The sequence below is a fragment of the Chanos chanos genome, chromosome 3, assembly GCF_902362185.1.
Source record: "Chanos chanos chromosome 3, fChaCha1.1, whole genome shotgun sequence".
Lineage (NCBI taxonomy): Eukaryota > Metazoa > Chordata > Actinopteri > Gonorynchiformes > Chanidae > Chanos > Chanos chanos.
Genome location: NC_044497.1, coordinates 54,255,001 through 54,277,081, shown reverse-complemented (window position 1 = coordinate 54,277,081; position 22,081 = coordinate 54,255,001). Strand labels below are relative to the sequence as shown.

Sequence of the window (22,081 nt, the reverse complement as noted above, 5' to 3'; positions counted from 1 at the left end):
TCTCGCTTTGACTCACAGATGATGAAGTAAGAAAATGAACCTGTAAGTAAAATGATGGTCTAGTCAAACTCCGATCCAGGAGAAAAAGACAAGTAGGGGAAATATGTCAAACAGTAATATTTCAAATAGGGTAGATGTATGTGATCACAGATGTGTAGCCGTCCTCATCCAACACTGTAAGAAAGAACCCCATTCACACCTGCCCAGAGGCCAGAGCTCTATAACAGTGTAGTAGGACTGTCACAGTACATGAATTCGCACCATGCTGTTCAGAGTGAGACTTATAATTTAGTATGCATTTTGCACTGGGTAATGGTTATCAAACTACATGCAATTGTAGTTCAGGTTTTCACATGGGTGGTCCCGTACGATGGTCCACGGACTGTGCTGCTCTTCCATTTCAGACGATTTAGAGAAAGTCCCCGGCCACGATTATTTAAAAAGCTGTGGCTCCAATGGTGGTGAACGTCATCTCAATATTCTCAACTCAAGAGATGGCTTAATATTGGAGAAGTACAGGTTACTGAATGGTTTTCTATTGCACCAATAAGAAACCGAAGCATGACCTCAAACCGACCTACATGATCGAACCCTGAGTTTTGTGTCGGTGTATCGTCAACCCCTACACTGTAGTAAACAAAACTAAGGCATTCATTTCAACACAGAATACAAATATAACAGAGATACTGCTTTCAAAAGCCATATTAGCAGTTAATAAACATTTCAATTTTAGTCCACGGTTATTTGAAGACCTGAGACTTTTCTCAGAGACTATGTTCATCAAGGTTCATTAATTAAGGGAGAAGTAGAAAGTGAAAAAGTGAAACTTTGAAATAAATGTGAGACAGTGCTAAGATAACACAGTTTTCAGATGACGACGATTTCCTGTGAGAATTTCCAGGCAATAGTGTGGAGGATCAAGGCTCGTGTCCTCCCTTAAGGAACTTGCCACTAACTGTCTAAGGTTGTTCATTACTCTCAGATGGCATTTGGACATCAGACAGATCAAATGGACAACCTGTGATAAAGACCTAAATCCTTATTTGCTTGCAGGTAATGTTTTATAATACAGACGTGCAGCTCCTTCTATTCACATGCATGCAGGAATGTGCCTGCTGGCCAGAGCACTCTACTTAATGAAGACTGAACGTAAACCTGTTTCAAACGAATAAAATGAGAATCTTGGGGGAAATATGACAGTGTTATCAGCAACAGTCAAAAAGTAATTATTGTTAGTGCAATGTTTGCGTTTGTTTTGGAGTTAAAAGTCCTCTTTCAATAGTGTCAATAGTGCATGTAAACTGTACTACGAAATAAGGAATATACCCCAAAAAGCCGGCTAGCATTAACATGTATGCAAAGGCAACCGCACAGAGGTCATTAAGGGCACTGCCAAAGAAACTGGTAGTGGATTCACAGAGTGCATCTCCTCCATTATTTTTCTGATGGGTGAATGGGTTCACTGACTAGTGCAGTAAATGGAAAAAACAACATTAATAGCCCCAAGCCTGCAAAACTTTGGTGGTTGATGCTTGAACTATGCACCTATTTTGTCTTTTTATCCAGCTGGCCCCTTTCCTTGTAAATGTATCTATATTTTATAGCAAACCTAATTGTGACAGTAACACAGCCTGCTAGAACCTACCTATTTTCAGAGGGGGCTCATTTTTTTCCACTACTGTCTCTTAGCAACAATGTTTATCAACATAAATAATAGCTGGACTTCTAAAGTTTCCATTCCTTTCCAGGTGAAACAGGTAATTGGGACAAAGGGGTGACTCAGAAAGTCCCAAAAGGCAAAGGAAGACAATAATTCCTCTAACAAAGAGCAACTCAAGCAACTCAACGCTTGGGCAGAGGACAAAACGTGGCCCGACGCATTATTACGGGCGTTCATGTCACAGAGCCCAGTAAAAAGAATATTCTTCCTACCTACGAACAACTGGCTGTTGAGTTGGAGATGAGTGTGCCCGTCGGCGGGGGCTTTCCGTGTGGTGCTTGGGAAATGATCCACACGGAGAGAAGCTTCTTTCACGTTCCGCTCCGCTTTTATCTGATGCCAACGATCGTCATTCAGAGGGGCCGGCGTCTCAACTTTCACCTCAAATGGGCCATTTCCCACGTCGAAAGAGAACAGCACTTCAGTCGGAGCTGAAAGAAGGAACGGGAAGTTTTCATTTGAACGTGAAGTGAAGGGGCGGGCATACCTGTTAACATTTTGACTTTGATGATAAAGAACGACAAGAAAAAAAACAACAACAACAACAACAACTAAAAAAAGATTATTTCATCTCTCAACTGCCAAAAACTGCATTTGATGTTTTCTGAGAAAAAAAAAAAAAAAACGCTAAAAAAAAAAAAAAAAAACCCGACAGAAAACATGTCAGCCGAACATAAAACTGTCATTCTCTTTTCTCTGCACGTGTTTTGTTTAATTGGTCTTTGCAGACAAAATCACTTTGTGTCTGCATGGTTACAATGCACCAAGCAGGACTTTGACAGCTTCCTAACCCTGACACCTGGAATGACGTTACATTAAGCCTGGCAGCAGTCTTACTGAACTGACAGCGCACTGACTAATAATTCATAAACAAATCAATATATCTATACAAGCACACAGGCAGAAGTCTCAAGACAAAACAGAAAAAATATACAAATGTTAAAAAGATGACCACGATTCAACCCTGCTCTACTGCCTCATCACGTCCAGCCGTCAGCCTTCAATAAATTATGGCCCCCTCCCCCCCCCACACACACACACACCCTCAGCCCAAAAAAAAAAATTAGTTATGCAAGCATCCCACTCATTTGGGTGCATATGTTCAAGTGAAGGGCCCTAACTCGAAGCCGTCCTGCTGTCCCATCTGTGAGGTGCTTTGGGGCTTTAATATGTTGTTTTCCTGAAGAGGATCTAACTAGCTCAGAGAACGGGGCACCTTCTGCCAGGAAAAAACACTTTTTTGTGCAGACAAAAGATAAAGCAAGACAGAAAGACAGAAAGAAAGAAGGAAAGAAAGAAAGAAAAAAAAAGTCTCATTGGAAACGCTGATCATGTGTGACTGGCTCTTTGTTATTCATAACACACAGCTCATTTGTACTGTCTGTGTGCATCAACTAAGCCTCAGCATCGGAAACATGACTGAAGCGACTGGGCTAAACAAAAAATAATAAAAAAAATAAAAAAAAATCTCAAATATGCAGTAAGGTAAAATATTTATGGTGGAATTTTAGAATAGCAGTGCAATGCCCGAAGGCCTTTTCTTTCTTTCTTCCTTTTTTTTTTAAAAACTCACACCAGAGAAGTTGGACATTTGAGAACCAGTCCCAAACATTCTATCACAAACGACAAACATACAAGCCTTCCTCCCAGCGCACTCTCTCCCTTTCCCCTTAACGAGAGCTTTCCTTTCCGTTTCGGTTTTTTTTTTTTAAACGGTAGTATTTTTGGTTTGTCGTTCGACTCCCCAGACTCCGGGGGTACAGTGTGATTGCAATGGAAGGTTAATTGAGCTCTCTCGAGTAAAGGATTTGTCATTATGGAGGAGCATGGACCCAGGCCCAGGGAGGTCTACACGCATTGTGTTCTCATTCATCATGTGAGGTCATTATGCACCGCGAATTCAACAGCCCTTTTCACGCAGTTAAGCACTCCACTAAAAACGTGCGCCGAGGATCTCTCTCTCATAAAAAAAAATGGGGATATGCATACATAAAAAAAAAGAAAAAACAAACAAACAAACAAAATAAAATCTTATCTCTCAGCTCTGCTCTGCTCTGCAGGGCGGATGTGGATTTCATAGGAGTGATGTTGAAGGGGACCTGGAGACCAATATTTTTTTGACGACAGAGAGTGAGCAGAACAAAAGCCGGTATGAGGAAGGATTATTTATAGAATATTTGAATTCCGAAATTGCAGGACATATCAAACGAGCCCAGGAGGATCACTCTCTCTGCACACACGTCTCTGCCTCATACAGTAGATCGTGTCCACAGAGGTCCAGTGTTAATTTCCCAGGAGAAGAGCTCTTTTCTCAGGTCCACACGCACAGGAATCCATTTCTACAGATGATTTTTCCCCTCTGGTATCAGGCTCTTTCGCGGTTTGTGAGAAGTGTTACCAAAACTTCACCCTCACCTTCAAACCCACGCGTGCACACGCACACGCACACGCACGCGCACACACACACACACACACACACACACACACACACACACGCACACACACACACACACATACGCCTACAAGCTATCTGCTGATCACATACATTAAAAAAAAAAATTTAAGCAGTTATCTTTAATTGGCTTCATTGTGGTCACACGATCAGAACATCCATATCCCCTTTTCTGAGCCATCATTGGATTAAATTAATTTGTACCTCACTTCAGCAAATGAATTAGGAACCAATTCATTACATGGAAAAATAGTGGAGGGGAAGACAGAGCATTTATGAATCAAATTGAAATGAATTCCCTGATCTGACCGCGCCCTGAAACTGAATTGACTGCTCCCTCAGAAGCTGAGTGACTCTTCTTCATAGAACGCTTTCCTTCGGAAAAAAGCGGATATGCTCCGACTCCGTAAAGGGATGAACTTGAAGGTTGGATTCACTTACAGCTGAGCTCAATCCGGATGAAGTCCTTGATTCCTAGGTTTTCCAGAAACACCCCAGAGGAAGAGCTTGTTTTAAAAAGGAACGATATATCTGCGCTAAGCTGCCCGTGGAAAGTTGGAAAATGCAGGTAGGATGTTTCTTTATTAAAATAGGCGGCATTCCAAAAGTTATCTGATGAGAAAAGAGAGAAAAACAACTGTTTACTGAGTGTGTTACATTCACAAGGTGGAACATTCAGAGTTTGCTATAAAACATAATGAAATCTTGCTGTTGTTTATTTCTTATTTAAAAAAAATACAATCAAGTTTACTTCATCTGAAGATGATTTTCCCGTATCCAGAAAAAAAAATTACCTATGAGGAACTAATTATAGGCCGTTAAATTAAGACTCATTATTTTGTGTGTAATAACAACACTTGGCAGAGGAGGACTAATTACATATAACCTTAATCTTCACAACCTTAAAAGACACGCACGTTAAAAGCATGCACTATTTGCATATTTGCATATTCATTTTCTAGGTACTTGCGTACACTGCACTTGGTGAACTTTACGAAAGGAAAAACAGCTTAGCAGACATTTGGACCTATCTTTTCATCAGATTATCATTAACTACAACCCCAACCTGATCTCAGAACAGTTCTGTGCCCTTTTTTTTTTCCTCCTCCTCCCACCCTCCACATTATCTTTGGTCTCTGACAAAAACTTTATTGCCATATTTCTCCCTGATAATACAAATGCTGCTGACAAAGGGTGACAGGAGCAATTCAGCGGAATGAAATTTATTGACAGTCTGTTTGACAGTCTGTGTGACTCAGATAACTGAGCTCAATCTAGTTTCAAAAATTATTGTTTGATTTTTTGACGGGTATTAAAAAAAAGGGCCTCGGAATTAATCTTCCGCCGCAGGGCCTGCCTGAGCCGGTCGCTTCGGTACTTACTGTCGCCGTAGCATTGCAGAGGACCGACTTTATACGCTGCCTCAGATCCCGGTCTGAACACATCCCCCACAGCTAAAGCCTTGACTGGTAAATGCTCCTTATGGGAAAGGAGGCCCGAATCGTTGGCCCTGGATCGGTACATTAAAAGGACAATGATCAAACCTCCAAATCCTGGAAGACAGCAACGGAAGAAACTCTTCCCCCTCCAAACAACCCCCCCCTCACACACACACACACACACACACACACAAACAAAAACGAAAAACAAAAGAGAGAAATCACAGCAGAACAAATGGGTGTATTATGCAGTGTTGCAGCCTGTACCACTCGTTATGGTCGGCATCGCAGTTACAGAAGTGATGGGGGTCCACGCAGTTCTCCTGGAGTCCACAGGCGCACTGCTGACTGCCTGGTACCGCCCCGCCCCAGTAGGAGTGGACTTCACCTGAGCTGCCCACCCACCAGGTGAATGGAGCTCCGTCTGAAACAGCCAATCACCAGTCACCAATTCGGCAGGGAGCTCACGCTCTGTCACACAGACTGTTTTGAACAGTCATAATTTAACAACAGAACTGAGGCGTGAAATCCCGGAGACTCCTGATTAAACATTCATACACAAAACCGCTCGCAACATCCTGAAATCTGATGAGGTTCCGAGTGTCTGCGAAACTGCTCAAATCCCGTAAAATAACGACAAGTGACTGAGCGTAAAAATACATATTGGAAAGTAGGATCTGGTAGAATGTGAATGTTGAAGAACAGGTGGTGAGCCTAAACCCGAGACGCCACTCTCTGCAGAGTGAGGCGTGTACTCCAGCCGCGAGAGCTAATCTGGGTTTAAAAATACCCACTGTGGGGCTGGCATTGATTTGTCTAAACCATCATCGCTGGTCTGGTCACGTTCGTCCATCCGAACTCCTCTGTCTTGGTTTAAACCAAAAACAAGCCGCACACTGGCTCTCATTGTTCTTCGTCTGACATTTCAAAAAAACAAAAAAAACAAAAACATTATTTATTTATGCTTGACACTGTTTTCTTCTCTCTTCTCATCAGGGCACTCAGTGATGAGACAACTAATAGACATCAATTACCAGGCAGAGCAGTGAGTCCTCACGATTCGTGTTCATTTAGAGGACTGAGATTGGCTATTAGCAGCTACCCGAGCAGCTAATACACCCAGCATATGCAAACATCAATAAGAAAACATAAAAAAAAAAAAAAATTTAGTAACCTTTACGGGGCGAAAAAGATGTAAATAATTAACTTAAAAGGTAACTTTAAAGCGTCCAATACAGTCCAATCATAAAGAGAAAAGTGGGTGGGGCATAAAAAGAAAAACAAACAAACAATAAAAAAAAAAACAAAAAAAAAACAACCAAGTCTGAGTGGAAAAATTAATTTGCAGCTAAGGCAATGATAATCAATTTGCGCTGTCTGCCTAAGCTCCGGGAGAGCAGCGCGCTAACGGTAGATGGCGCGGGGTGTTTTTAATAAGCCTGACCTTTTCCGCGGGAGAGGAGAGGAATCGATATTCCTAATAAAAAAGGGCTTACCTGGTGTGTTTAAGAGGCGTGACTTTTTGCAGTGATAGGACAGTTCCTGCTCGCAATACTCCGCCTGGCTAATTATAGCCCGTAGCTGCTCCGCGCCGGCGGAATAGTTAAAGTAGGCTAAATGCTGATTTATCCCAGAGGACGGCTTTAATTTGGTGAGCTCTGTATTGTTGTGTTCGATGACCATCCACGCCATGTCTGTGTTGTGAGAGGAAAGGGGGAGGATGGAGGACGGGGGGGATGGAAGGAGAGACAGGGGAGTCCATTATACATAAGCTTGCAAATGCTACGGCTTGAGGTTAAGTGAGACGAGATGTCTCTGTTACTAATCCAGGGCGCGATAATGATCACATTAAATGAGGACGCCGTCCTTTTTCAGCTCAACCACGTTTCAACCAATAAACAATCAATTGAGGGCGTAATAAACCAGAAATCTATTGTGCTGAGTGAATCGTGCGAACCAAAGCAACCAGATGTCTGTTTATCTGTAGCGTTATATAGAAGGCGTCTGTTTTTTCGAGGTGTAAAATTGCCCCTGCAAGAAGCCATTCATGTTTGAGATGTTGTTGTTAATTGTTGAAGGGAATGTTTGATGAACCCTGGGCTGTGTGATGCGTACCTGTCATGTTGCAGTAGATTAATTGGGGTTTGATGGGACCACTTCCATCCACATCCACATGGTAAAAGCCAGACGTGTTCCCCTTGTGTCTGTAGGCCTCACACGAGGGTTCGTAAACAGCTGACAACAGGGACAAAAAACACGTCAAAAATCTTTCTCTCCCCAACTCTCTCTCTCTTTCTGTCTATATGTTATGTTCTTTACAGTGCACAGCAGTTGTATACACGCTATTGGTAATGTTTCTGAAGTGGGAGCTAAATTTAAACTTAAACGATGGTTTTCACGTAGGAAACTCTTAGTGTTGAGGAGCACTGATTGACACGAACACTTAAGAGGAAGGAGATGACGTCAGCACGTCATAGCACCAGAATGCGCTTAATGACTCATAATTGACTGACGAGAAGAGAAAAGGCAGGGCACTATATTTATATATATATATATCTTTCTTTCTCTATATATAGGCTATATGCAAACACTTTGAAAAGGTGAATGATGGCGAAGACACAGTGTTTGTTCGCAGTGTTGACAGCTGTCGGTTCACTGTAGAGCACTTTCGCGGAAGAAAACGAGTGTCCCTTGATCCGCTTAGCACGTCATTAACATCTGTTAGATGTTTCTTCAGAAAAAAAAACCCAACAACAGTAACAATGAAAAATTGAAAAAAGAAAAAAAAAACAACAACAATGTGGCGACTGCCCAAACAGTCCCGAATTCATCAGACATCATCCACAGCTGCCGTAAACATCACTCGCTTTGAAGTTCGCTCTCTGTTGAACCGCGGAGTTTGCAAACGGCCTGACAATACTCAGTAACGTCTCTATATCCCCCCCCCCCCCCCCTCGACACTGTAGCTGCTTCCATCCCCTCCGGCTTATCTGGACCGCCATTACGGAAAATAACGTTTAAAACGTCACAACGGGTTTTTAACGGTTGTCATCATCAGCATTCTGCGTGACTTACGACGATATTTATTTATTTGTTTGTTTATTTTTTGCCCAAGATTTTGAGCGGTATTGATCCATACTAACATGTGGGGGGGGGGGGGGGGGGGGGGGGGGGGGCAGTGGAAATCAACTTTAAGGGCCGTCTTATTGAACATCCTGTGGAGACGCTCAATACGTACACAACCTACTTATCAATTTCTTCTCTCTCTGTATAATACGCAGAATAAAACTGAGCCCAAAAAAACCCCAAAAAATAAAAACCGAAGGGCGTCTTAATACAAACCATCTGCACATGTTTTGCAAGAGTTGAAATTATGATTTAATGATGGCGAGAACAGACTGGGATAATTATTACAGACACGCGGAGCAACCCTCTCAGAATAGAGAAAGGATTCAAATGAGTCTTTAATCTGATTAATTTTTGTTAACAATGCAGGGTTTAGGACATGATTAGAATTGATCAGCGGAAGCTTTAAATGGCAGCCACTAGCACCAAATACAAGGCCTGATGAACTAAAATCGCATTTTTAAATAAAGCGTGACTTGATTTGCATGTTTCTTCATCGTCGTCATCTTCTTACATATTCATTTTCGGCCTCTCAATGTGAATCACTTGCAAAGAGACGCTCTGTCCGTAATGTTGACTTGAAAGCTTACTGCTTGGGCTCGCCATTAACTTTCTCTTCATGTGAGATCATCAATGTTTCAAAATGATCGCACGCACAGAACACAGATTGCCAAGATCTTAGTCAAGATTTTAACGAGCAAATCCATTTTCAACTTGGCTTCCCGACTATGTCTTTCTTGGGGACTGTGGCTTTGCACCAGCAGCCTTTTGATAAGGTGGAAAAGCATTATTGATGAGAACAATTATTAATGGAGAAAGAAATAGAGAGAGATTTTATACATACATATATATATATATATATATATATATGGAGAGAGAGAGAGAGAGACAGACAGACAGACAGAGAGAGAGAGACAGAGAGAGAGAGCTGTGGTGACCAGTAAGGGTTCAAATACTCCACGAGCACAGAATCCAATGAAATCACCCAGGTGTGGCAAGACAACACAGAACACTGAATGCCAGCAGCGTATTCCTAAGTCAGGAACAAAACAGGGGCAGATGTGTTTGTACTGACACCATGGCAGATGGCCGGCGTGTGAATTCACATTAAGGGGAAGGTGTAACATCTCCAGAGGCGAAAGGAGAGGAAAAAGTCACTCCAGGTCATTTTCTTTGTCTGGGAGTTCACTCAAGCGACGGCTTAACAAGCTCAGTCTTTTCCAAGTAAGAATACAGTTCACTGCCTGGACCAGACAGATGCACTGGCAGGATTACGGGGGCATGTTGTTGCCTCATCCTAGTCCTCCAAAAAAAAAAAAAAAAAATCCCAACTGGCCCCTTGGTGGTTTCCACCTTGTCGAAGGGATCTTGTGTATTATTAGCAGACTGCAGGAGGACCCAGCTGTGAGGCCAGGTGGAGCTGACCCCTGTGCTGAAACCCGTGGACTAAACGAATCTCTCGGTGCCACCACAGATTGACAGGACGAGCAGAAGCTGACAGAGACAGATAATCATTCCGGTCTGTTCTCTCTGGAGTTGGACTCTCATAAAAAAAAAAAAAAACCCTCACCCACTGTGACTCCATTATATTCTGTAGATACTTCAAATCCACACCACTTTCACTGATGCTCTGAATTCTAAACATTTTAGTTTGATTGACAAGGGTCTTTGTTGAAATCTAATTATGGAGAGAGAGGGAGAGAGAGAGGGAGAGAGAGAGAGAGAGAAAGAGAGAGAGAGAGATAGATAGAAAAATCATCTAGTCCCAATCGCCCTCTCACTTCCAAACTAATCGACTGTGAAAGTGTTAAATGGTGGAGCGATTATGTTTGAATGACAAGTACTTCATTTAACAAAAACCTCTTCCACACAATTTATGATGACACTGGACCCAAAACGCATTTCCACGTCATTAAAAGCCCCAGTCTTAATCCCTTATCCCTATAAAAAAAGGGCTTTGTCAAGTGTTTCTAGCCCTGCAGCTATTGCAGTGTCAAAGACAAGGCTTTGACCTTGAATCCTCTTCTTTTTCATCTGAATCCTAATTTACCTAGAGGATTTAAAAAAAAAAAAATCTGCCTCTGGCCCCATGAAGTCTTGCCATAGAACTTTTTTTTTTCTTTCTTTAATGAATCCAGGATATGTGCACATTCCACGATACTCCTCTGACATTCCACGGATGAGCTATAGGATTGTTAACTGTTGTAAAGGCGTTCCACTCACAGCTGTGGCATGTCGCTCCGCTGTAGCCGGTGCCGGAGCAGTTGCAGTGAAAGGAGCCCCACGACTGGGTACATTTTCCACCATGTTCACACTGACTCGGAGAACACCTGACGTGAGGAGAAAGAGAGAAAAATGACGAGAAGACACCCAGGGCAGAGTTACGGGTTTTTAGATCATTATGTAACTGTGGGGGAAAAAAAGCATAAACAATAGGTCAACTAGAAATGACGAGGCATGTCACTTCATTTTTTTCTTTTTCTTTTCCTGCAAGTTTATGCAACTTTCAGACCTTTTGTTGACTCAATATTTGGTGCTATAATGTCTTAGTTGGGTTTATGAGAAAGCTGTGATAAAATGAATTAAAGAATGAATAAAAATGAAATTTGGGTTTAGAATGAAAGACTTTTTATGGCTGTGGTTTCCTCTTTGTAAGAGCCCATTGGAAATAACAAGTGACACAGAGAAACAGAAAACAATAACATTGGTACCACTTCCCCCTCCACTTTGAGCATCACAACAAGGCGATAATGTGTCTGAATACAGATGAAATAAACCGTTACAAACAAACATGTCCGCAAAAAAACACACTCTGTAATCCAAAGCTTCTGCTGCATGAACTTAGTAAAACCCTTACGATTAAAAAAAAAAAATCTCTCTGTCTTTCTTGGGAGAATCACCAGAGATTACAAATGCTGAAATCACACCAGAAAGCCTAGTGCTTTAAAAGGAACAGCCCCCCCACCCCCCACCCAGACACACACGCACACACACACACACACACACACACACACCCACACCCCCACCCCCCCCCCCCCCCCCCCCCCCCCCCCCCCCCCCCCCCCACCCCACCTCCGGCTGATTCCCATTTGTGGTCACACTGATAGTGTCTGAGTAGCCATTAGAAAAAGAGCTCTTTTTGTTGTCTGAGTGAAGCTACAGATCTCCTCTGGGGGGCGGGGGGGGGGCTTGCAGTCTGCAGAGTGAATTTACCCTCTTCTATTCTTTCGCTCTGACCAGTGTTTAGGACCCGCACGGCATCATGGGTAGCGGCTCTCGCACTGCGGAGCCAAACAGACGTGCATTGGAAGTGTGAGAGTGACAGAGAGAGAGAGACAAAGAGTCACATGCTGAAAGGCTGAATGGAGATCTTAAAAAAGGGGTTTGAGTTACAGCTGAACTGGGTGAGTGCCACCCCTGACTGTGCCTGAGGGGGTGGGTGGGGAAGGGGGGGGTGTGTATTTCACCGTTGGATCTGGGCCAAACAAATCTATTGAACCGTCACGGGAATCTGAAAAGCTGAACTTTGCGCCCCCACTGACACCTGACTGCTCATAGGACAAAAGTTCCTCATGAGGCATCTAGGAATCTACCTCTACTGCAGCTGGTGTGCTATGTGTAAACCACTCTCTCTCTCTCTCTTTCTCACACACAAACACACAGACACAGACACACACACATACACTGACACACACACACGTACATGCACACATGCATGTTTGTATGCACGCCTATACTCATGAAACTGTACAGGGCTGTGGGAGCCAGGAGGAGGTGTTTTTTGTTAGACAGTGACAGGTGAAGACGGTAAATAAAAGCCCATGAAAAGACAGTGTCACATCAGATGTACCTTTTACCACAGCAGGTGGATGCATGTGTGCTTTGGCTGAAAGAATGGGGTCTCAGCTAATGAATACATACTGACACACACACACACACACACACACACATGACATGACATGACACGCACAAAGTAACAGAGGCATGTGATGTCAAAAAGGATTTTCAGGTAATTAAAACATAAAAAGGAGTTCACGTCAATTTTTTTTTAAAGGATACATGTATCCCATATTCATCTCAAGACCAGTGACTACTGTGTTTCTGTTATACATGGTGTTTGTAACACAATTCATATGCAGCTTAAAAAAAAAAAGAAAAAAGAAAAAAGAATATATTTAGAAAGAGGTCAAACTGTTTGGTTATTTAATGGGTCAATCAAATCATCATCAAAAATCATGACAAGTGATGGCCAATGAGGGGAAAGAAAAGCATCAGGAGGGAGGGAAAAAGTAATCACGAGGTGAATCTCAGTTACAGAACAACCACTCATAAAAAAAGACCCAAAAAAAAAACCCCTCTGTGAGCCACACTAAAAGATTAAAAAAAACAAAAAAAAACCTCACCGCAAATTTCTGTGAGGTTCACAACACTCATGTTTTTGAGAGGGTTTGCCATTCAGTAAATACCCATAACCATGGCCAACGGTGTGTAACCACCACCAATAATGAATAATGTGAGTGTAATGAGAACAAAAAGCTGAACCTCCGCACTGTGGAAATGATTAATGTAGTCTGTTGAGCCATCTTGCATTCTTTTTCCTCAATCTTGACATTTCTATCTAGAGGTTTGTGTTTTGGAGAAAAGCCAGAGGAAGGCATCAAACCCCACTTCCTGTCACTTGGTTGGTTTATTATTCCAAAGGGTTGAATTGCAGCTGAGGAGCACAAAGCCGCTCTAGACAACCAGCTACAGGAGGAAACCTTGTTTCCTCAAGATACAGTATTCCCATATTCCGCGCTCGCATTCAGGAGTGATTGTGTTGTGGACGCCAGTGTCTTCCATGGCCGTTCTGAATCATCATATCGAAACATCTTTGAATGTTTATGAAAGATTCACAGAGCAGTTTTTTTTTTTTTTACCTTCAATTCGGAAAGAATCGAAAGCCTTATTGCCTGATGAATTGTCCAACAGCTCACCCAACATGGTTGCAAAGTTACAGAGCAGTGAATGAGTGAAAGAGATGCATGGAAAAAAGAGATGCTCAACTCGTTATTCATGAACAAACACTGAGAATTTATATTGTTTGTTCTTTCCATTATTTTCTTCTGTATACCCCTCATATATAATATATATTGAACTCTTTGATCTCTCTCTCTCTCTCTTTTTCTCACAGACACACACACACACACACTACTCAGAAAGGGGGATAATCTTTATTTTTTTTTCTTTTCTCTACATGGCGAAGCAGAAAGAAAAAAAAAAAAAAGGTCTATTCAAACACATTTTGTGTGAAGGGCAAAGAGTCGGCATCTGTTCTAAGACAGTCTGTGACAACCAGCTTTGAGCCCAATATGACGGCAGAGTGTGGCTGGCACACCGAGGTAACCCCCACGCCCCTCACAGGCGGCCTGAGAAAGCCCCCGCGCCCGTCAGAGGTCCCAGCATCGTGACCCTAATCACAAGCAAGGTGACAAATGTTGCCACAGCGCTGTGGTAGAGTCTCCTACTGAGAGACAAGCACAGCAGGTGAAGGGGAAAAAAAAACAAAAAAAAAGCCCCAAACAGCGTTATTATATATATATATTTTTTAAAAGATCTTTACTTGAAATCACTGTCTTAAGGCCTGAAGGAACCTGACGTGGGTCGGTAGGAGTCGAGTCTGCTCCTCCAGGGTGGAGATCAGAGGTGAACCTCATAAAATTAGGAGAGACAGCCCCCACGCTGTCAGTCAGACCTTAGGATGACCTCTGTTTGAGGCAGACGTGGTGGAGAGATGCCAATCGTGTGTGCGGCAAGCCTGTGCTCCGGCGCTATTCGCTGTCTACACATTACCTCCCAGGAAAAACAGAGCTCAGAGCTCTGCCTCCTGGGCCGAGCGAACACAAACACAGAGCCTAATTTATCTGAAATTCAGTATTTCTGGAAAGAAATGTATCTACATTAGTTTACCTCAGTATGTGAACTTAAACTGAGAAAAAAATGGCAATGCAATTTTAAGGAGACATAGAACAAGTTCAGGATATGTATAGTCTTGTTCATAGCGGGGATGGAATACAAGTGTGTGTATGTGTGAGTGTGTGTGTGTGTGTGTGTGTGTGTGTGAGTGTGTGTGTGTGTGTGTGTGTGTGTGTGTGCGTGTGAAGGGAGGGAGGGAGGGAGGGGGGGGTGGAGAAGTAACAAGCCAGTTCAGAATGGCTTGCGAGAAATGATAAACCTCTGCTTGTGATAAATGGGAAAAAAAAACCCAAATGGTATTGTCGAATTCACGGAGCCCCTTTTACTGACAGTGGAAAGTGTTGTTGGCAATAGAGGAGAGTGCTGCAGACTCACATGAGAGAGTGGAATGAATGAATAATTTACCTCACATTCATTACTCTTAAACCTCTTTGTATGGCTGCCACATCTCTACGGGTATGTGTTTTCTACATTGAGCTAATGGTGTTTGTGTGTATGTGTGTGTGTGTGAGTGTATGTGCATGTGAGTGTGTTTGTGTGCGTGTGTGTGTGTGTGCGTGCGTGTGTATTTGAATGTGTGTCTGTGTGTGTGTGTGTGTGTGTCTGTGTGTGTTAGTGCAGAAACTATGGTGTCAACAGAGGCTTTATTTGATAACACACTGAACGCTCTCTATTTGCTGTTGTTCATTCATCACAGAAAGCCTGTCACCTAAGACTGATATTTCACACAAACCAGAATGAGCTGAAAGAAGCTAAAAGCAAGCTCTCTCCCTCCAAAAACACATACGCACACACACACACACGCACACACACACGCACACACACACCACACAAACACACACGCGCGCACACACACACACACACACACCACACAAACACACAACGTGTTCCCACGGGAGAAGCTTTTTTAATGTATCGCTTTCTTCATCTACTCTGACACGGCGTGAAACATTTGTACGAGGCGGCAATTCCCACTTACTCTGGAAGAGACTGAAGTAACATAACCATGAGGGAGATGTGGAGGCACACAGGTGTGTAAGATTCACAACAAAACTGTAGACTCGGCGAGAATTCTCACTCGTAAACAACATTACCTAGTCAGCAGTCCAGTCTAATACTAGGTTTCCATTCATTCATTCATTCATGTTTTGTTGACTCAGGCCTACAGATGACTTCATAAAAGCTTTTAAAGACACTACGTTTTATAACACCCTGATACATTTGTGTTGTTTAAGTATTTTTTATATCCCCTATGTTCTCAATGCTTACGTATGACTGAAAAAAATGAGATAATGTGGAAATAAACAACAACAACGACAACGAGAACAACAACAACAACAACAACAAGTTATTAAAAACAGTAATTACTGGTTTACTGGCCAGTTATCTGATGGTGTGTGTGTGTGTGTGTGTGTGGTTGACATTAGATAACACATAAAGCGTTTTAGTGGAGTCAGTCACACTCTAGTGAACCTGTGAGATGCAGGAGTCAGAGTCACCCCTCTTGCTAAGCTGCTGGCTAAACCGTTATCCCTGTTAAAGCACAGCTCGCCTTTCACAAGCTAATAACCTCCCTGTGCCATCTCTGTGGGTCTTTTTCATGTCCATTCAGTCACTCTTTCTTTCCCTCTTTCTCCCTCTCAGTCACCCTCCCTCCCTCTCTCTCTCTCTCTCTCTCTCTCATGCCCGCAGACTCAATAACCTCTGCAGCTTTAATGAGAAAGAAGGACCAGTCAGATGATTTTCAACCTCAAATTTTCAACCTCAATAATGGCAGTGAAAGCTGAAAGAATAAGAAGAAGAAGAAGGAGGAGGAGGAGGAGAAGAAGAAGAGGAAGAAGAAGAAGAAGAAGAAGAAGAAGAGGAGCTTCTGGAGTAATACAGTAATTCTTTCACTGCCAGCCAGCTGTCTGACTCCTGTTATGTGATGCTTTCAAAACATGCGTACAGGCTCGCATACCGAAGGCAGGGTATCATTTTCATGCTAACAACTAATAACCCTGAACATGCAGCTGCTCAGTGTTAGCACCCTGACCCCAAAAAAGCATGGTTTATAAAACCTATTCCCCAACAGAAAACCCATCTCTTTCACACATACAATCTCTGTCACATTACCATCCGTCTATACACTGTGTCACACCAGAGGACCAGCACTGAGAAATGCATGTTCAAAAACACGTATTCACGTCAGCAATGTCTCAGTCAGAAGAAAGCAGCGGAAACCATTTACTATCGGGCCATTACGTCAAACAGAGCGGCTGTCAGATCAGGCCGTGTGATTGGAAAAATGAAAGAAGGATTCTAAACCACCTTTCCGAGATCGTAACAAGCAAAACGTCTGTCATTGTTCTGTTTTCCTGGCGGCCTGATGGAGCTCAACATGAAAGAACTGATTATGATTGTGAGAACAGCTCTGGCTCCATCTGCGAGGACTAAGAATGTGCTGTATATGAGTGTGAATTATACAATGATACTTACATTCAAACGCTTTGCTAAATGCTAAAGCTTTTCTCCAGAGGTGAAAACGACTAGCGAGAAACAACAGAGCTCTATCACTGTACCGCTAATTTGTTTATCGTCTGTCTTACGAGGTTTTTGGTTGTTTTTTTTTTTTGCCTCCAATTACTTGAATTAACTTGCATTTTTCTTTACAGAACTCACATTTTCAAAACAGTCAACACAGTACTGCTAACGGAAACATGGTTGCTAAAAAAAAAAAAAAATAAAATAAATAAAATCGTTAGCTTTGCTCTTTTTTCGCAAGACTTTGTTTATTGCCAAACTGTTCTAACACCCTGTGAGGTGGAAACACAATTGTCTGTAAGAGTAAAGCTTGTTAGTGTGCAAGTGAAACTTTGGGCCACTGAGAGCAGTCTAGAAGAAAAAAAAAAAAAGAAGTTAAAATATACAACCCCCCCCCAAAAAAAACCCCCATGTAATTACTGACTGACTAGTTGGCACTCAGTAAGCAGAGACTGTAAATAATTGGTACCCTCTTCTGATTGGTTGAGAAGTCTTTCCCCTTGGATACCACACACTCTACAGCCCCATCGATATCTGGGCGTGTATAAGCACATCGGAAACAGCTGAAGGCATTTTCAAAGTTTCACGCTCTTCTGAAGCTCACAACTGCTATCATCAGTGGAATCTTGGGAGAAGACACATTCCTTGTTGTTCCCACCAACGAATCGTCTTTCATTTTATGTTAACAGTGTGTACATCACTCTTTGCACCAGCCATAACACCAGCCCACCTGCTCCCCTTGGTCTCCTCCTCCATTTTTCCTCCACCCTGTGTACAAACCCTTATCCAACTCTTTCAGCTCGTGCACAACAGCCCAGAGGGGCTCTGAGCCTACACCCCGCTAACCTCTAGCTGCTAACCCCATCTGGACACCAGGCCAAACACATCACTCAGCAAAACAGAGGTACTGATGTGCACAACTTTTCTATCTTTCCCCCATTAACATTCAGCTGACCATTTGAACTCTTTAGTTACCAGTTAAAAAAAAAAAAAAAGATTTCTTTAGCAATGGTCCCAACGGTGGCAACTACACGTTAAGTGAATGGAGATCCAGCACTTTTAAAGTAACTGTCATGAAATTTGACTGACAAATTTTGCTTTGTTGGTCAAGATTTCCTACATCAGTTTAGTGGATTATGTGGAGAACAACACATAACGTGTAAAAAACAAACAAACAAACAAAATACATGCAATTTGTTGTACCAAACACATATTTATAAGTACTGTCTTGTAAAAATGTGTTTAGCACATAGTATACTTAGTTATACTTATAGTTACTATGTATTCTTAGTAGTATACTTAGTAATATACTTATACCTAATATAATAACTTATTTATTTGAAATGAGGTTTTACTATTTTAATCATTCTGCTTTTGCTTGGTATTTAGATCTTAGTTTCATTCATGTATTGTACAAAATTGAGAAAAACCATACTCCATACGCCTTTCATGTACAAATGATAAGGCAGTCTCAAAATAAACAATTCATTTTGACAATTTAATTTCCATTTTGACCAACTAGAATTGATAAGAAAATATCAGTTGTTTTACAAACGGCAGTGATTCTGACTTCAGGTGGTTGTTTTTTTTTTTTGTTTGTTTTGTTTTTTTTTTTCACTAATGCGAGGAACGGTGAGATGATGCGGATGGTGTTGAAAGAGACTTGTTTCACTATTAGAACACGAGCAGAGTTTTATCTGATCTTCAGTTTCTGGTTGCGGACTGAGGCGAGAGATGTTTTAATCTGATACAGGACCGAAGTAAGACCGTTGGAGCACGGTCAAGATAAGAATGAATAAGGGTGAGGGGGGACGAGGAAGATGAGGAAGATAGTGATGGCGGCGGAGGAGGACGATAGGATGAAAGATGGTGAAGAAGATGGCGGCCATGTTGAAGATGAAGATGGCCCATTATCTAGATTAGATAAAGATATGAATAATTAGCTAAGGCAGGACAAGGGTATAACAGCGGGCTGATAAACCAGACAATGTTATGGCTTTTAGAAAGGGGAAGAGAGAGAGTACGGAAAGTTCCAGGGTCAAGGTCAAACTTGCCTGTGTTTTCAAAGGGAGTGATATCTGACACTAAAGGAACTGGTTCAATGTTGATTCCTGTAATATAACCGTTCTCTTTTAAACAACCACAGTGTGTGTCCTCAAAAAAATTCCACTAGTGTGTGAACTGTTTAGTCAAACTGTTCTGTTTACAGCAATGCACTGCAGAAATAAATCGTACTGTCAAAAACGTAGACAACGCCGAAAGGAGGGGGAAAAAAAAAAAAGTTTCAATCAAGTTTCCATAAAGTTCATTTATCAAAGGAGAGAGAACTGAAAGACGTGAGAAGTTTTACATTAAACTGAAAGAAGCTGGGAAGGAAAGTTGCTGCCAACAAATAGATCCAGAAATGCAGATACGACGTCTACTGAGCAGAACGAAGAAAGTCAGGAAATGGGGTTTCTATCGATCCAGCACTAAACAAACGTATTTAATCAGACAACGATTTTTTTTTCTTTTCTTCAGCCAAAGCATCCAGCCATAACAAGTCAAAGTCTGATCCCTGTACCAAAATTCAGTTTATTTACATGGATTATTATGCCTCATTTACATACTCTGTCTGATAACATGTCTTTGGTGAGAGAAAAAAAAGAGAGGAAGTGAGAATGCAGCGCATTTTGGAGTGTTTCGGACAGGGACGAAGATGATTGGTTAATCTGCTCGGACCCACCTGTCAATAATCCCGCACGTGTCCATTTGCAGTTCGCTGAAGTTCCCTACGAGCATCTGCTGAACCTTGATAAGATCCACTAAAACGCCGTCCACGTATATGAGCCGCACGCAGCCTTGGAAAGCGTTGAACGGGTTTCTGCATTCGGCCTGGCTGTCTGGACCCGGGCATCCTACAAACGAGAGAGTTTCCAAAATCAATATCGCCAATGCGGATAACGCTCTCACTCATATCTGATAAAATTCAAAAAGCATCATATGATTCTGAAACCGGCTCTTGGGGGGGGGGGGGGGGGGGGGGGGGGCTTCATCATTTTTTCTTGCCCAAATCAATCGTGAAAACACAAATGTTATCAAAACTATAGAGATTTACCATGCCATTATCAGTAGTGGACATCTCAGTATTAAATTCCCAAGTAAGTGCTTCTTAAATGTCAAAGAGGGAAAGAAAACAGCAAAACAAACAATAAAATAAAATCCCTTTTCCTCTGTCTAATGCAGGGTCTCCCATACTGAGTGTAATTCTGATCATGTTTTACACACACACACACACATATATATACATATATATGTGTGTGTGTGTTTTGTACAGGAGGCTGGCTAAAGCAATGATTGTCACGATAAGTCTTTAAGTCAGGATCCAAAAATATTCCGCCTCAGTTAGCAGGTGGAGGGTTCACACTGATATATTTACTGCATTTCAAAATGTAAACAACAGCAAACAGTGGTAACAATATATCGGAAATAATGTATCTGAAAAAAAAAAATGTGGTTAATGGTTCCATTACAAGAAAACACTTGTAATATTGACCTAAACGTGGAGAAAGGAGCAAACTTTTTCTATAATATCCATCCGTGAGAATCTGAAATAATGAATTATTTAGATTTGTCAGAGTTAAATCTCATTTTGTAATAGGGGCTCTGGGTAAACTATTTGTGCCGGAGGCAAAACATTTGGAACAGTGCAGATCTGAATGTCTGCTTTGACACAGTCCCCTGAGTACACAGAAGGATGTGTGTGCTTCTCTGCTCTTTCCAATTATAGAGCCAAAGGTAATTACACTGCATGTCTGGTCCGTCTCTCTCTCTCTCTCTCTCTGTCTATCTATCTCTCTCTCTCTCTCTATCCCCCTCTCTCTCTCTTTCTCTCTCTCTCTCTATATATATATCTGTCTAACTATCTCTCTCTCTCTCCCCCTCTCTCCCTTTCTCTGCCCCCCCTCTCTCTACCTCTCTCTCTTTCTCTGTCTCTGTCTCTCTCTCTCTCTCCCCCCTCTCTCTCCCTTTCTCTATCTCTCTCTCTCTCCTTTAGAGGTGAGTGGGTGAGATAAGACCAATTCTAAAGATGGAGAGGTAAATGAATCCTCTGGTTTCTTATGGGAGGGCATCAGGGGCGAGTGACGAGGAATGACTCACAGTAATGACTGATTTAAGAGCCACTCACCTCCCAAAAAGAGATGGCTCTCCGGCAGCACGGAGAAGGAGACGCTGGCATGTGCCGTGGACCCCTCCCCTTTGTCCACGTTGAGCGCCACACGGCCGCGCTTGGCGCTGAGTTCTACAGAATGCCACTGGCCATTGTTCAAACCGGACCCTGTCAAAAAAAAAGAAAAAAAAGCACAGGGGTCTCTTTACCCTCTCTGAAACATGGCTGGCTAAAACAAAACTGCTAAAAAAAAACCAAACCAAAACAAAAAACACGATGATCTGTAACTGCTGTGATGCTGTTGAATGCCATTTTGGTTCTGAATTCCTGCAGTGACTGACTGGAGACAATTGAGAAGCGTATAATGTAAATATTTTAGTTTAAGGAACCTGTAATTTGCATAAATATGATAGTGAAAGCATTGTTGAGGTCACGTGGCGTGACATTGTTGGTTTAACCTGCAGACGTGTCCACCATGATCCTTCCGGCCTTGTGGATCTGTAGCCGTACTCTGGCCTCGCTCAGGTAGAGGATCAGGTTGCCTGCTTTCTGTTGGAGGTCAAAGGTCAGCAGCAGGCCAGCTTTGTTCCACGTTCTGAACTCCAGGCTGACGGAGAACGTATGACTAAGCGACGCTGATGGCAACTGGAGGAAGCTAGCAGGGCTAGCAAAGGTCACGGGTACGTCAATGGGCTCTTCACAAGAGAAGGTCACGT

The 22,081-nt window shown here is 42.3% G+C and overlaps 1 protein-coding gene across 1 annotated transcript in view; it reads right to left on the bottom strand.

Annotated features, from left to right (window-relative positions):
* cntnap3 (contactin associated protein family member 3) overlaps positions 1 to 22,081 on the bottom strand; it is a 56,303-nt gene that overhangs the window by 8,700 nt on the left and 25,522 nt on the right. Inside the window, exons 8-17 of the mRNA XM_030768071.1 lie at positions 21,824 to 22,081; positions 21,384 to 21,533; positions 19,941 to 20,112; positions 10,961 to 11,067; positions 7,727 to 7,846; positions 7,108 to 7,305; positions 5,879 to 6,035; positions 5,555 to 5,682; positions 4,614 to 4,784; positions 1,933 to 2,151 (exon numbers count right to left, since the gene is read on the bottom strand). The exon at positions 21,824 to 22,081 is cut by the window's right edge and continues 4 nt beyond it. Of these exons, the coding sequence (XP_030623931.1) occupies positions 1,933 to 2,151; positions 4,614 to 4,784; positions 5,555 to 5,682; positions 5,879 to 6,035; positions 7,108 to 7,305; positions 7,727 to 7,846; positions 10,961 to 11,067; positions 19,941 to 20,112; positions 21,384 to 21,533; positions 21,824 to 22,081 (1,680 nt within the window). The remainder of the gene's footprint in view (positions 1 to 1,932; positions 2,152 to 4,613; positions 4,785 to 5,554; positions 5,683 to 5,878; positions 6,036 to 7,107; positions 7,306 to 7,726; positions 7,847 to 10,960; positions 11,068 to 19,940; positions 20,113 to 21,383; positions 21,534 to 21,823) is intronic.